Source organism: Phodopus roborovskii, unplaced genomic scaffold, assembly GCF_943737965.1.
Source record: "Phodopus roborovskii unplaced genomic scaffold, PHOROB, whole genome shotgun sequence".
NCBI classification, from domain to species: Eukaryota; Metazoa; Chordata; class Mammalia; order Rodentia; family Cricetidae; genus Phodopus; species Phodopus roborovskii.
In genome coordinates this window covers 28,272,559-28,286,215 of record NW_026126540.1, presented here as the reverse complement: position 1 = coordinate 28,286,215, position 13,657 = coordinate 28,272,559, and the positions used below count along the sequence as shown (strand labels likewise).

Here is a 13,657-nt window from a genome sequence, read left to right as displayed (position 1 = left end):
AATTATTCCCAGAACCCTAAGAGTCCAGGAGCTCCCAATTACCCACCTTGAAACCAAAATACACACACACACACACACACACACACACACACACACACACACACACACACAAAAGTGTAGCCTAACGGAAAATAGCAAAATTCATCTGTGGCTATCTGACACAATGCTCTCCGCCTTGCCCTATTTCTTGATGCCTTCCTTTCCCTGTCTGATATGAATCCTATGATTTCATGAGAGCTCTTACCTTCCCAAGACTCCCTACATTGTTACCTCATTTCATTCCTGCCCTTCCCGAATGCCCCAAGCTCGGAGATGAACTCCCCGTGAACTGCTCCCTCCTCCTCCCTATTTTCTTAATTTACTGATCTCAGAAAGATATTTTTAAGGTGATATAGAAGTGCTGATATTAGTCACCCTGCATGAATACTTGTAATTTTAAGACAGGAGTACAGTTAACTCCAAGCAATTTCTAGTTAGCGAAACTGGAAGCTGTGTGAGAAAATTTGGGTGCAGAATTGCAAGAATAATGTGAAATCTCTTTTGCAGAGGGGCTTTTGTTCCAGAAAGGTCATTGCATATAACTAGCCACACTTTCTCTGGGCAGGGATGTGGGGAGGTGTCATTTAGATGAGGGTTAGACATCAAGCAGACCCTGAGGATGCATTTAGACCAAGTCACAGAAACAACTACCTAGGGAGCTCTGGCAGGACCCTCTGCTAGCCAATCTTCTTCCAACAGACACTCCGCCCTGTACCAAGAGCTGAATCCTTGACTGCCCAGAGCATCCTCACCTCCCCAAAGACTAGGAGACCAGGCTTGAAGCATCCACTCATCAGGCCAACTGTGGAGCCGCTGCCTGTGCTGGACACAGTAGAACAGAACTTTCCCTCTCTTTAGTCTTTCCAGTGGAAGTATCCAGTTCATCTTGTTCTTAAATATTCAGATTACATTATTCAAGGGCATGAGAAATGGCTAGTGTAATGCCTAGAGCATCTTAAGTTCTCTCTGTATTTTTCCTGATTGCCAGATTCTAAGTCTTTATCCTCGGCATTCATTTGTTGGGGGTACTTGCACCTTCAGTTTTTGGAGAAATTACCCCAAGTAATGTAGGGGCTTTTGTTGTTGTAGTAGTTGCTATTGCTTTGATTTGGTTATGGAGAATATTTTGTTTCTGCTCTTTTCAGTGGGTAAATCAAACCCAGGTCCTCATACTATGGCTGTCATACCACAATGTTCTTACCTCTATCCTTCCTCAAGCATAGCAGCCAGAATCTCAATAAACAACCTTTAAAAGAAATCATACAACTTTTTCTTAAATCTAACACACACATACAGAAAAGCACATAGAGCCTTGTATAATCCCACAGAGTAAATACATAATGGTCAAGGCAGATAACTAGCAGCCCTTGTCCTATGGTGTGCTTCAATGTCAATTAATATCTTTCTGAGATATTAATTGCACCTGGTATCTTTTTTGGTATTTAAACTTTAAAAATAAATAAGTAAAGGAGTAATCCTACCATATTTAGGACTGGGCAGGGTTCTTCATACAACATTTTGTTTGTGTGATTCATCCATATGGAGAGAGGCTAAGGCCGATTGACTGGGTTTGGAAGATTGCCATTGAACTAGCTGGAAGTCCCCAGGGTCTTGAGTGTTACTGACATTGTACACAGAGCTCAGCCCAGAAAGCAAGACCTCTAGACATTTATATTCACAAGAAAACTAAATTCAACCATGATTAGTTCTCATGAATTTGAGTCCCAGGCACACATGTGAAGTCAGAGTGTTGATCAGCCTTCCACGCTGTTTGAAAAAGGGTGTCTTTGCCACTTCATCCATCAGGATAGCTGGTCCCTTCAGCTCCCAGAGTCTCCTGCTTCTGCTTCCCATTTCACGTTTGCACTCTGGGATTACACACACTTGCGTCATTGCCTCTGACTTTAATGTAGGTGTTGGGGCTCTAAGCTCAGGTGCTCAGGTTTGCACAGCAAGCACATCACCCACTGAGCCTTCTTCCCAGCCCTCATGCTCATTTAAAATACTCTGAGACGTATTCTGTTAGACCTGGAAGAAAGCTCGCACCAGAAACAGAGCTCAATTTCACAAGTCCCAAACTTGGTTGTCTGAGAGTCCTGGGCTTCCAGAGACCCTGGAATCATGAATGGACAAGCACTGGCTATGCACTCACCCATGGAGCCATCTCTGCACCCAAGGCAGTGATTTCTAAACACAAGAGTGATTTTGGCTAAACTGGGCAAGAGGAATATCGAAGGAGAAGTTAGTTTCTGGTGAGCCTAAAAGCAATAACATCATTTCCTCCCTCTCTGCAACTGGATTCCAATTCAGCTCAGTGTTTAGCTGTGTCTGCTTCTGTTTCCATCAGCTACTAGATGAGAGCTCTAAGATGGCATACAAGTTAGTTATCAATCTCATTATCAGGGAAAGGCGTTTAAGGTAGCCTTTCCACTGTTGCTCATATTGTTTCTTGGGGTCATCCTTGTAGGTCTCTGGACATTTCTCTAGAATCACTTTTCTCCTCAAACCTATAATCCACAATGGCTCCCTCTATTATGGTCTCTCCCCCCGACTCAATCTTCCTAGTCCCACATGTTCTCTCCTCCCCTTCTCTTTCTCCTAGCTCCCTCTCTACCCACTGCCCCCTCCCAATATGATCTTGTTGCTTTTCCCTTCTGTGAAGGACCTTGTATGAACCTCTTAGGTTCCTCATTGTATCCTAGTTTCTTGGTGGTGATCCTTTGCTCTAAGTCTAAAATCCATATATGAGTGAGTATATACCATGTTCCTCTTTTTTGTGACTAGGTTACCTCATTCAGGATGGTTTCTTCAAGTTCAGAGAGGGAGGAGTAATAAGAAAATGGGGTCAAGATCAGGCTACAGAAACCCACAGAGACAGCTGACCTGAACAAGGGAGAGCTCATGGACCCCAGACTGATAACTGGGAATCCAGCATGGGACTGACTCAGACCCCTGAATATGGGTCTCTGCTAGAAGGACTGGGTAGTCTGAGGGACCTCTGACACAAAAGGACTCTGGGAGCACATTCCCCATGGAGGGTTACTCCCTTAGCCTAGAGGTAGGAGGGAGGACCTAGTCCCTACTCCAAATGACTTGACAGGTTTTGATGATCCCTCCTGGAAGACATCACCCTCCCTTTAGAGTGGAGGATTGGGTGATATGGGAGGACCGTTGGGGGTCATGGGAGGGAGAGGGAACTGGGATCGATATGTAAAATAAGAAAAAATAATAAGTATATATACATATAAATTAAAAAATACAAAAGAAGGTAAATACAGAGGGAAAAAAGGAAGAAACAAGGCATCTTTATAGAGAGACTGCTATTAAAGACAAGGGAGTCCATTGATGGATGCGGATGGACAGGATAAGGAATGTGGGATGATCAGACCTAAAACATTTATGCTGTCCAAAAATTGTACTCCAGAAAAGCTCTCTTCTGAGAGAAACAGGTTGAGAACTAAAATGGCACCTCCTGGGGTGGGGGCCACCATCATATGAGAGCGAACCATCTGGTGGAACAGTGGCCTCAGGGGGTGAGAAGCCAGAGGGAGAGGAGGCAGCTGGCTGTTCCAGGAGGCAGAATCCCTGGCTCTCAGCCGTTGCTTCTGTTTATGGGAAAAGCAAGTACTTTGCAGCCCTCCGGGTTAAGAGTCACAAGCACACAGGACAGAGTGGGCTGTAGCATACCTGTACGCAGTTCACAACCAAGGAGGAAGGCAGGGGGATGGCTGCATTCTCAGAAGCCAGAAGCTCGGTGCCACTCTGGGAAGAGGATGCCATGCGGTACTGCAGCTTGGCCCAGGGACTTAGTCTTCCTCCAGCCAGATGTGTTCTGATTCTCCGCTGCCTCTCCTCAGCCCAACCCCAAACTCCAAATCTTTTATAGCACGGGATGGTGATGGGGAGGGTCAAGCAAAGGGAGAAAGGCAGATGGAAAAGAAGCAGAGAGGAGAATCTGAGCAAGAAGGAAAAGTTGAAAAACCGCCAGGGTTAAGGAGGAAGAGGACCCTTGGGAGGGAAAGATGGAGAGACAGCTCAAAACCCTGTATGCATGGCGGGTGAGACACCGATGTATGTGCAAGTAGTGGGCTCCGGTGGGCTGGGAGGAAACTTGTCACCTTCGCGTTTCTCTGCAGCATTTGTTCACATTGCCAAGTCACGCTCAGCCTAGTGAAGTCTTTTTGGAAAAGGAATTTAATGTGTATAGTTGAACACTCTAAAATCCGGTTAGACTAAACATTCACCTGTGTGTGTGTGTGTGTGTGTGAGAGAGAGAGAGAGAGAGAGAGAGAGAGAGAGAGAGAGAGAGAGAGAGAGAGAGAGAGAGAGAGAGAGAGGAATTACAACAAAGGAGAATAAGACACCAAAATGCTTCACCTAGAGTGCCTAAGACTGTGGGAAGGGCTACAGAAGAACAGATGCTGAGTAAGATTGACAGCCAGTAAAGGGGTCAGGGAGCCTACCAAGAAGAGAGTATATTTAAGTAAAGTGTGGGAGGGTAACGAGTAGATTAGCATATTCCTATTAGAATCAAGACCGGCAGATGAAAAGGCACTGGGCACTGAAGATCACGTCAAGTAAAGGTTTAGGAGACTACAGTGTATGGGGCTCCAAAGAAGAGAAGTCAAGTTATAAAGGCACTTGAAAGCCAGAGTGCGGGCTCCATCGGTGAATCCACAGTCAACTGCATTTTAGCAATCATCTGGCCATGTGTGATGACACATATCTATAATAGCAGCACTTGGGAGTCAGAGACAGGGGGATCTCTGTGAGTTGAAAGTCAGCCTGGTCCGTGTGGAAAACTCCCTGCCAGCCAGGGTCACATAGTAAGACCTTGTCTTTAAAAAACAAATTTTGTTTTTTATTTGGTAGCAATGTGTGTGAGTAATCTTTTTGGCAAAGGACTAGAAACAAAACATCCAGCTAGAAACTTCGAACCGTCTAAGGGTTGTAATAGCCTGAACTGGGCTCCCTACAATAAAAATGGCAAGGAGTGATATGTGAACATCTATTTTGATTTTTCATTGATAAAAACCTCTAGAATTTAGACATTGATTGGAACTATGCATTGTAATCCATTTTCATTGAGAAAACTGACTAGCTGATACCAGGTAATCTATGGAGAAGCTTATTTGGCTTAAAGTTGGGAGGTGAGGAAGTCCAGGAGCATGATGCTGGCATCCTCAGCATCTGGTGAGGGTCTCCTTGCTGCATCAGGACAAGGTGGAGGGCATCACATGGTGAGTTGCGAGAGTGCTCCCCTGGCTGTCTTCCCCTTAGAAGCCACAGATGCCCTCATAGTGTCCCACCCTTGTGACACCGTCTAATCCCAATTACCCCCCAAAGACCTCACTCTTAACTCTCATTGCTATTAGAATTTGGGTTCTACAGGGACTAGCTGCCCTCCTTAGCTTTAACTCCATCTCTGTGGTTGTGTGAGTCTGTTGTTCTCAGTGGCCCTGGTGCCCAGCACATAGCAACTCCCCAGGGAGTAGAGAGGTATAAGATGACCCTTCATGAGGGTGTGTGAGTGTGTTCCCATGCTATCAATTCCAAACAGACATTTGAACTCTGTACTCATTCAGAAGCAGGATGGAGGCCTCCTCATATGGACATTTCTAGCACTGCTGATGCCTACCAAGGTCATGAGCTGCATTCCCCATGAGTGTGGTGTAGTCTGCAGACTGTCCAGAAAACAAGCTGCTAACAAAAAGGAACTTTCAAGTGGGAAAATAAAAGAAGGCAGAATTTTAAAGTGTGGAACTTTAGAAGCCCAGAGACACCTCAAGCACCCTTTCCTGACTTAAAACCAGGAAAGGAGATGGCCGAATGGCAGAAGACAAAATGAATCAAAACACCAGGCCCCTAATGAAATCAGCAAAGAAGGCCCAAGGTGGCCATAGGTGGAATGGAAACTGGGTGATTGAAAATATATAAGGTGAGATAGTCCAGTGACATGGCTGCCAAGCGTGATCGCTTGAACTGGACCTCCAGAACACACATGGTAAAAAAAAGTGAACAGATTCCCAAAAGTGTCCTTTGACCTCTGCACATGGGCACTGTGTGTGCACAAACTAAAATAATTGTAAAATAAATAAAATTAAAACTTCTAAGGGAAAGCTTTGCAAAGAACCCTCAACCAAGCATCCATATCCATGAGTGATGAACGAGGAGGCTCTGAGGACGTGGCAAAGCTCATCAACAGCCATGATGCCTGAGTCGCACAGAGCCTTGTAGGTATCTTTCACACGTAGCAACCTATAGAGAAAACACTTACATTCAGAAAGGGTATTCAAGTTAGCCAATTGCCAAGCTAGTCAGTGGAAGTACTGTTATCTCCAGACGTTAAGAGACAATTTTGAGGATAGAGAGTTGGCTAAGCTGTCATCTAAGCCCAAGCCAGGCATACTCAGGATGCAGAGTTGCATCTCACCGCCTGGAGGGGGGAGTTCATCCCAGACTCCAAGGTTAGTATCTAAGAGTCACTCACTGAAGCTACTACCAGACCTGCATCCCATGCAATGTCCTGCAATCCCCACACCACCTGTGAAGGAGCCACTGGCATTAGCCCCTTTCCAGAGCAGAAACCCCAGCCAGTGGCAACTGAGTCACCATCCCAAGGTCAAAGCAAATTTGATCCTAGTGTGGTCTGACTCCTACCTAATCCCACGTGCTGCACCATGGATTTCACGAATCCGCATTTCTTAAAGTTAGGAGTGCAGATAAAGTTACCAGTTGTTATGGTGTGTTAGGTGTGACGTCTAAGTTTCTAGCGGTGTTTTTCTATCATCCAAATAAACATTTAACATTTACTCAGTGCATACTCACTAGTGTCTACTATGGTCTAGATGCTGTCTAGCTACAAGGAGCATAGCTCTGCACAAACGAATTCTCTCCCTTGTTCTGAATGTCGATCATGTTAAACTTTAAAAAGAAATATGAATGAGATGTTATGTTAAAATTATGGGAAATAGTAATGTATGGATACAAATTATAAACAGAAATATAAACATAAAACGCAGGGAGAAGGCTGGAGACATGACTCAGTGGTTAGAGCACTTGTTGCTCTTGCAGAGGACCTGGACTTGTTTTCCAGCACCCACAAGGCACCCACATGGTGACTCAAGTTCCAAAGGATACAGCACCCTCTTCTGACCACTGTGAGAACCAGAAGTGCACATGGTGCACAGACACACACACAGGCAAAACACCCATACGTATGAATCTAAACAAAAATAAGAAGAAAGGCTAGAAATAGTGACAAACTTAGAAAAAGTGTCGAACACAGAATGAACTAAACAAGGAGCAAAAAAAAAAAATCTCAGAAGATAAGAATGTCAACATAGAAGGAAATCCCTCTCATGAAAAGACATTTAGGACCTTGTACAGTTTGGTGCAACCATCTTGGGAATCAGCTGTGCCCAGTTGCAGAAGAACATCCCAGCTGGCTTGCTGACTGCTTGCGTCCCCTCACAAGACCCTCGTCTGAATGTCTAATGCCCTACCGTCTACTGTATGCAGCTCTGTCCTAACTGCGCATGGCTTCTGAAGCAGCTTGAGTACAGAGTGGGGAGCAGACCAGGGAGGGGAGGCTCCATCAATGTGGCTACGGGAAAGCCACAATCTCTGCTGTGTGAAGATTTTTCTGATGCAGGTTTAAGGGTGGGGAGCATCCTCACTTTTGGAAGTAGCCCCTCACATGTGCTCTGTAAGGACGCCCAAAGAACTCATGGGTTCCCCGGAGTGTACTTTGGTGGAATTGTGCTTCAGGTTATCACTGGGACCTCAGGAGGAAGGATAGATGTTGCTGTGTCTCCCTGAGAAAGAGATGTAGCAACAGACCTTATATCAGAAAGACACAAATGCAAGACCAGTTTTAATTTTATGGCACTACATTGTGTGTTTGTCTATTTGGACATTAATATTCATCAGGGCAGTGTATGGTATTAGCGGCCCAACTTATTTTTCCTTCAAATCTGTGTTTTTGTCTGTGGTTTGGTTTTTTGAGACAGAGTCTCACATAACCCTGGCAGAATGACCTCGAACTTCTGATCCTCCTGTCTATACCCCCTGAGTGCTGAGATTACAGGCCCGTACACCTCAAGTGTACAGAGCGCTAGGGCTAGAACCGAGGGCTTTGTGCTTGCCAGGTAATCTCTCTTCCAACTGAGCCACATCCTCAAGTTAATATTTATAGAGAATTGTTTCTTATGTGCCGACATGGGGGGAAAAAGAACCAAAATTCTAATACTAGGTCTCCCAATAGGGTGAAATCAACACTCCCTCACCCCCTTTTCACACTAGCAAGGAAGGGGGAAGGGAGAAGGCCAGAGGCAGGGCCGGCGGGCTTGTGAGGGCCCAATTACCATCTAGTCATAGCTCAGCATTTATACCAAAGCCACAAAAGGGTCACCTGGTGGACAGAGGGGACTTCAGTCCCATCTGAACTCAGCCTGGCACTCAGCCTCCAAACTTCAGCTATCTGCCATGTGACTCCCTCCTTAAGCCCCCTACCCTCAGAAAGCCCCCACTAAAATGCAGATCTCTCCACGGGTGTTAGGGACATCAGCTAACACTTTCCTTATCAGCCACAGCACCTTTACTATCCACAAACACCTTGGCTTAAACTATTTGACAACTTTCAGAGCATGTGTGGGAGGGAGAAGCCCTGCTTTGTCCCTTGTAGGAGGTGAGGAAGTCTAGATAAGCCTGGGAATGCAAAGTGGGAGGCCAGAGATAAGTCTCCACTAACCTGATCACTCTTGACTTGCCAAACCTTTATGGGAACAAAGCAGTAGAAGTGTGTGTGTGTGTGTGTGTGTGTGTATGTGTGTGTGTAAGCTATATAGACTCCTAAGAACCAGAGCAAGTTCTGCAGAGAGTTTGAATGGCCAAAGTAGAAAGTGTATGTCTCAAAGTAGAAAGTGTAGTTGATATTGTTCTTTTGTTTAAGATGTAGTTTATGTATCAGTTTGTTTTGAGACACGGAGGGTCTCACTACCTTTGGCTAGCCTGGAACTTAGTACGTAGACTAGACTGGACTCTAACTCACAGGGATCTGCCTACCTCTGCCTCCACACCCAGCCATTTTATCATCTCTCTCTCTCTCTCTCTCTCTCTCTCTCTCTCTCTCTCTCTCTCTCTCTCTGCATGTGTGTGTGTGTGTGTGTGTGTGTGTGTTAGTGGTTAGCTGGCTGGAACCCAGGAGATGTAGTCCTGGCTGAAAATGATAGCCTAGGGCAGAACAGGGCTAGAAACCTTAGATAGTCCACTGGCTTTCAAATGCTTCATGACATGGCACCATGTTTAATGCTTAAAACAACATACAGACCAGTCAGCTGACTCAGTGACTTAAGGTGTTTTCCCCTAAGCCTGACAACCTGAGTTCAATTCCAAGGACAGTGAGAGATAACTGGCTTTTTTCTAGAAGCTGTCCTCTGACCTCTCCCCACCTCAACATTTACCATAGAACAGGCTCTCTCTCTCTCTCTCTCTCTCTCTCTCTCTCTCTCTCTCTCTCTCACACACACACACACACACACACACACACACACACACACACACTAAATGAGTAGGTGAATTTTAAAAACATGTATTTATTCCTTCCCTGTGAGCCAGCCATTCAGGCCTAGCTCCACTGGGCCCTCAGCACGGGGTCTCACCGCCTGCAATCCCAGGGCTAGGCTCCATGTCTCTCTAGCACTCTGGGTCCCCTCCTGAGCTCATGTGGTTGTCAGCAGAGCTCATCTCCTTGTGTCTGTGGGCCTGAGGTCCTACTCTCTCCCTGCCTGTCAGGAGGGGCAGCTTCTACAGCCCCCACCACTCGTGCATGGGTCCCCTCACAAATGGGACATTTCCTACTCTCTCCCTGCAGTCTAAGATGAAGGCGTATGTACAATTCAACCCTTTGACTCTTTGGTTGTATTCATTTATGACACTGTGCATTACCAGGGGGCGGGGGGTTGGTGAACCATCTTGGAATTCCACCTGTCAGCACCCGACTTTGTCTCATGATTCATGCCCCTCTCCCATATATGCTATGAGCTGAATTATGCCCTTGGAAAACTCATGGGTTAAAGTTCTGACCTCGTTTCTGCATTTGTGTGGCTGCATTTGGAAGCCAGGTCTCTCTTTTTAAAATCACCATGTATTAATTGAACAGATTAATAGGTTTCATTATGGCATTTCCAGAAGGGTTACAATGACTTTAGCCAAATTCACCTCCCATTACCTCTTTGTCCTTGTGGCCCCACCCACACGATCCCTTTCTCTTACCAAATATTCCTCCTTCTAGTCTGATGTATTTTTAAAATTTAATATATTTTATTTTATGAGCATGCTGGCTAGTTTTATGTTAAGTTGACACAAGCTAGCATCATCAGAGAGACAGGAACCTCAAATGAGAAAATGCTTCCATAAGACCCAGCTCTGAGCAAGCCTACAGGGCATTTTCTTAATTGGTGATTGATGGGGGAGGGCCCTGCCCATTGTGGGTGGTGCTATCCCTGGGCTGGTGGTCCTGGGTTCTTGTAGAAAGCGGGCCAAGCAAGCCAGGAGGACAAGCTAGTAAGCAGCACCCCTCCATGGCCTCTGCAACAGCTCCTGCCTCGGGGCTCCTGCCTTGTTTGAGTTCCTGTTATGGTTGTCTTCAGTGATAGCCTATAACATGGAAGTGTAAGACAAAGTCTTTCCTCCCCATCTTGCTTTTGGTCTTGGTGTTTTATTACAGCACTAATAACCCTGCAGAAGACAATGTGTGAGAGTGTTTTGTCTTTGCATGTGTACTAGCACTGTGTTCATGCCTGGTTCTCACAGAGGCCAGAAGAGAATACTGGATCCCCTGGAACTAGTAGTGAGCTGCCATATGAGTGCTGGAAACCCAGCTGCACCCTCTGCAAGAGCCTCAGGTACTCCTAACCACTGAGCCATCTCTCCAGCCCCTCATGTCTTTAAAAACATGGATTCTGAAGATGAGAGAAAATACCTGACACTTGTTTTTCTGTTTACTTCCCTTAAATGACAGTCTTTAGTTCTATCCATTTTTTTCCCCTTCAGGTAACATAAGTCTATTATTTTTATACCTGAGTAAAATTGTCTCTATTGCATCTTCTTTCTCCATCTTCTGCTAATGGACACCTATTCTATACATTGGCTATTGGGGACAGTCCTATAAAAACAGGAGTGTGCAAACATCTCGACTATAGGCTGACCTCCATTCCTTTGGGCACATAACCAAGCATGGGATAGCAAGCTGATGTGCTAATTCTAGGTTTAATTTTTGAGGAGCCTCCTGCTGATTTCCACAGAGGCTGCACTAATTAGCATGGCCACCTACAGTGTTCCTTCCCCTATCCTATACCCTCAAATGCCTGATTTTTGCCCAGCATTTGTTTGCTTTCTTGATGACAGCTACTCCGACTAGGGTAAAATGGAATCTCAACATAGTCTTGATTTGCATTTTCCTGAGAGTTAAGGATACTGAACATTTTTTTTTTCATGTATTTGTTGGCCCAGAAACTGGGACTTGAAAGAGATAATTAAGTTAAAGCTAATTCATTAGAATGAACTCTGATGTAATCTGACCAGGCTCCTCACAGGAAGTTGAGATTTGAACTCCCAGAGAAGGAAGAGCCCATGAGCCCTCAAAGAAAACAGCTACCCACAAGCCAAGAGAGAGATTCCCAAGGAGAGGACTTCTAACCTCAAGAATTGTGACAAAATAAATTGTTGCCCAAGTCACCTTGCCTATGTTACTTGGTATTAGTAGTTTTGGGAGACTCATCCTCAAAATGTCACCACTTGGGATGGTCAGTTTTGATCACCAACTTGTATGGATGTGGATTCAAATAAGGGACATAGTTCTGAGCAAGTCTCTGAGGACAATTCCAGAAAGGGTTAACTGAGGAGACAAAGCTCTTCCTCTAACAGGTGGCCCAGAGACAGATACAAAGGTCCAAGTTAAAAGCAGAGTTGCCGCCTTTGCTGGCAGCCCTGTCTATTGCTGGTGCTACTGCAACCACCCTCTGCCAACATCAGACTCCAGTTTCATTGGCCTTCCAACATGGACTGAAGACCAGTGATCCTTCAAGAATCACCCAGGCCTTCATCATTAGGTTGAGATGCTTAGGCATTCCGTTTGTGGACTGATCAGCTACTATGCTCTCAGCCTCTCCAGCATGAAAGTGGCCACTGTTAGATTGCCCAACCCTATTACGTAAGCCAATCTATTTAGTTTCACTTTAGAAGACACATGCATCCTGTAGGTTCCATTTTTCTTGACAACCCTGCTTACTAGATCATTTAAATCTCATCTCCACAGCGCACGTCTAAATCTTTTAACTTGGGTCCACGTGAAGATCCTAGATATGATGTGATAAATATAATTCCTCCCAAATCCCCAATACACAACAGTGGCCCAAAAATCAGGGAGATGGAATGCCATATCAAATCTAGAAGATTCCACGTGGCAAGTTCCACAGACTGAGGTGATAACTTCAAAAGAAGGAGGTTTCCTGGAAACGGTTGTGGGACTCTTGGCTGGAGGAAAATATTGAACCATAGTTCTCTTGGCAATCTCTGTTTCTCTATTATTTTTTTATATTTACAAAATGCTCCTGAAAGCCTATGTTGACATTTTAAACAAAAGATATAACTGTCCCCCGAGATGTGGGTCACTGACTATGACCTTGTCTCTAGGAAAACCAGCGCTTTTCAAATCACACATATCATTTACATAAGTAGAAAAATATTGAACTATAGTTCTTATGGCAATACCTGTTCTTTCTCATATTGACAAAGTGTTCCTAAAATCCCATGCTGACATTTTAAACAAAAGATATAAATGAGAAACCATCCCCCGACTTTCAAGGCCTGAGACTTAAGTTCCTCTAGTTCTCTACTTGTTGGACTCAGTATTCTCCCCACATGCTCACAACAGAGCTGTATTGTCAATCTGCTTCCGGAAGTAGCTTGGGTGCTTCGTGCCTGGCATAGAGTAGAGCTAAGACAGCACATTTGCAGAGTTGGAGAGAGCAGAGAGAGGAGATCAGTTTTATGCAAGGTACCTATCACAGCAAACACAGTAAAGATCCCAAGAGCCAGGTTCAAGTGGAAATGAATGAACTCACTGGTGTTGGGCTGCCATTGGAGATGCCAGTTTACAGTATAAATAGCTAGCTATTGAAATAAGTAGAGATGTAAGCATGTGTGTATGCACACACACATATTCCTTGGTGCTGTCCACAGAGGACTCTTATAAGCAAAACACACCCATGGCAATAAACACCTCCATCCCAGATGCTGTCTTCTAAATATCATCGTACACTTCAAAGAGCTGGAACACAAGAAGTTTAAAATAAGCCTAAACTATCTGCCCCCCCCACCTAAGATATGACAGTAGTGAAGAAATAATACGAATATATCAAAGCACATAGACGCCTGAAGAAGCTCCCAGTGTCAAAACTGGGTACCAAAATAAGTGATAGTCATGGAGTGTATTTATTAAATAAAGTGGGAAAGTTGAACCTGCACAGAAATAAAACAGTAAGTTAAGAATCCAACAGTATGCTGAGAAAGAGTATAACTCTATAACCCATCAATTTTTCATGCATAATATTGG

The 13,657-nt window shown here is 44.8% G+C and overlaps 1 protein-coding gene across 2 annotated transcripts in view; it reads right to left on the bottom strand.

The window, feature by feature from the left end:
* The window catches only part of Gja5 (gap junction protein alpha 5), a 98,516-nt gene that overhangs the window by 73,550 nt on the left and 11,309 nt on the right, over nucleotides 1-13,657 (bottom strand). Inside the window, exon 1 of one of the 2 annotated variants that reach the window (XM_051198921.1) lies at nucleotides 3,727-3,849. The exons of the other annotated variant lie outside the window; for it this stretch is intronic. Within the exon in view, the coding sequence (XP_051054878.1) occupies nucleotides 3,727-3,819 (93 nt within the window). The 5' untranslated portion in view covers nucleotides 3,820-3,849. Of the gene's footprint in view, nucleotides 1-3,726; nucleotides 3,850-13,657 lie in introns of those variants that run through there. 2 annotated transcript variants of the gene reach the window in all.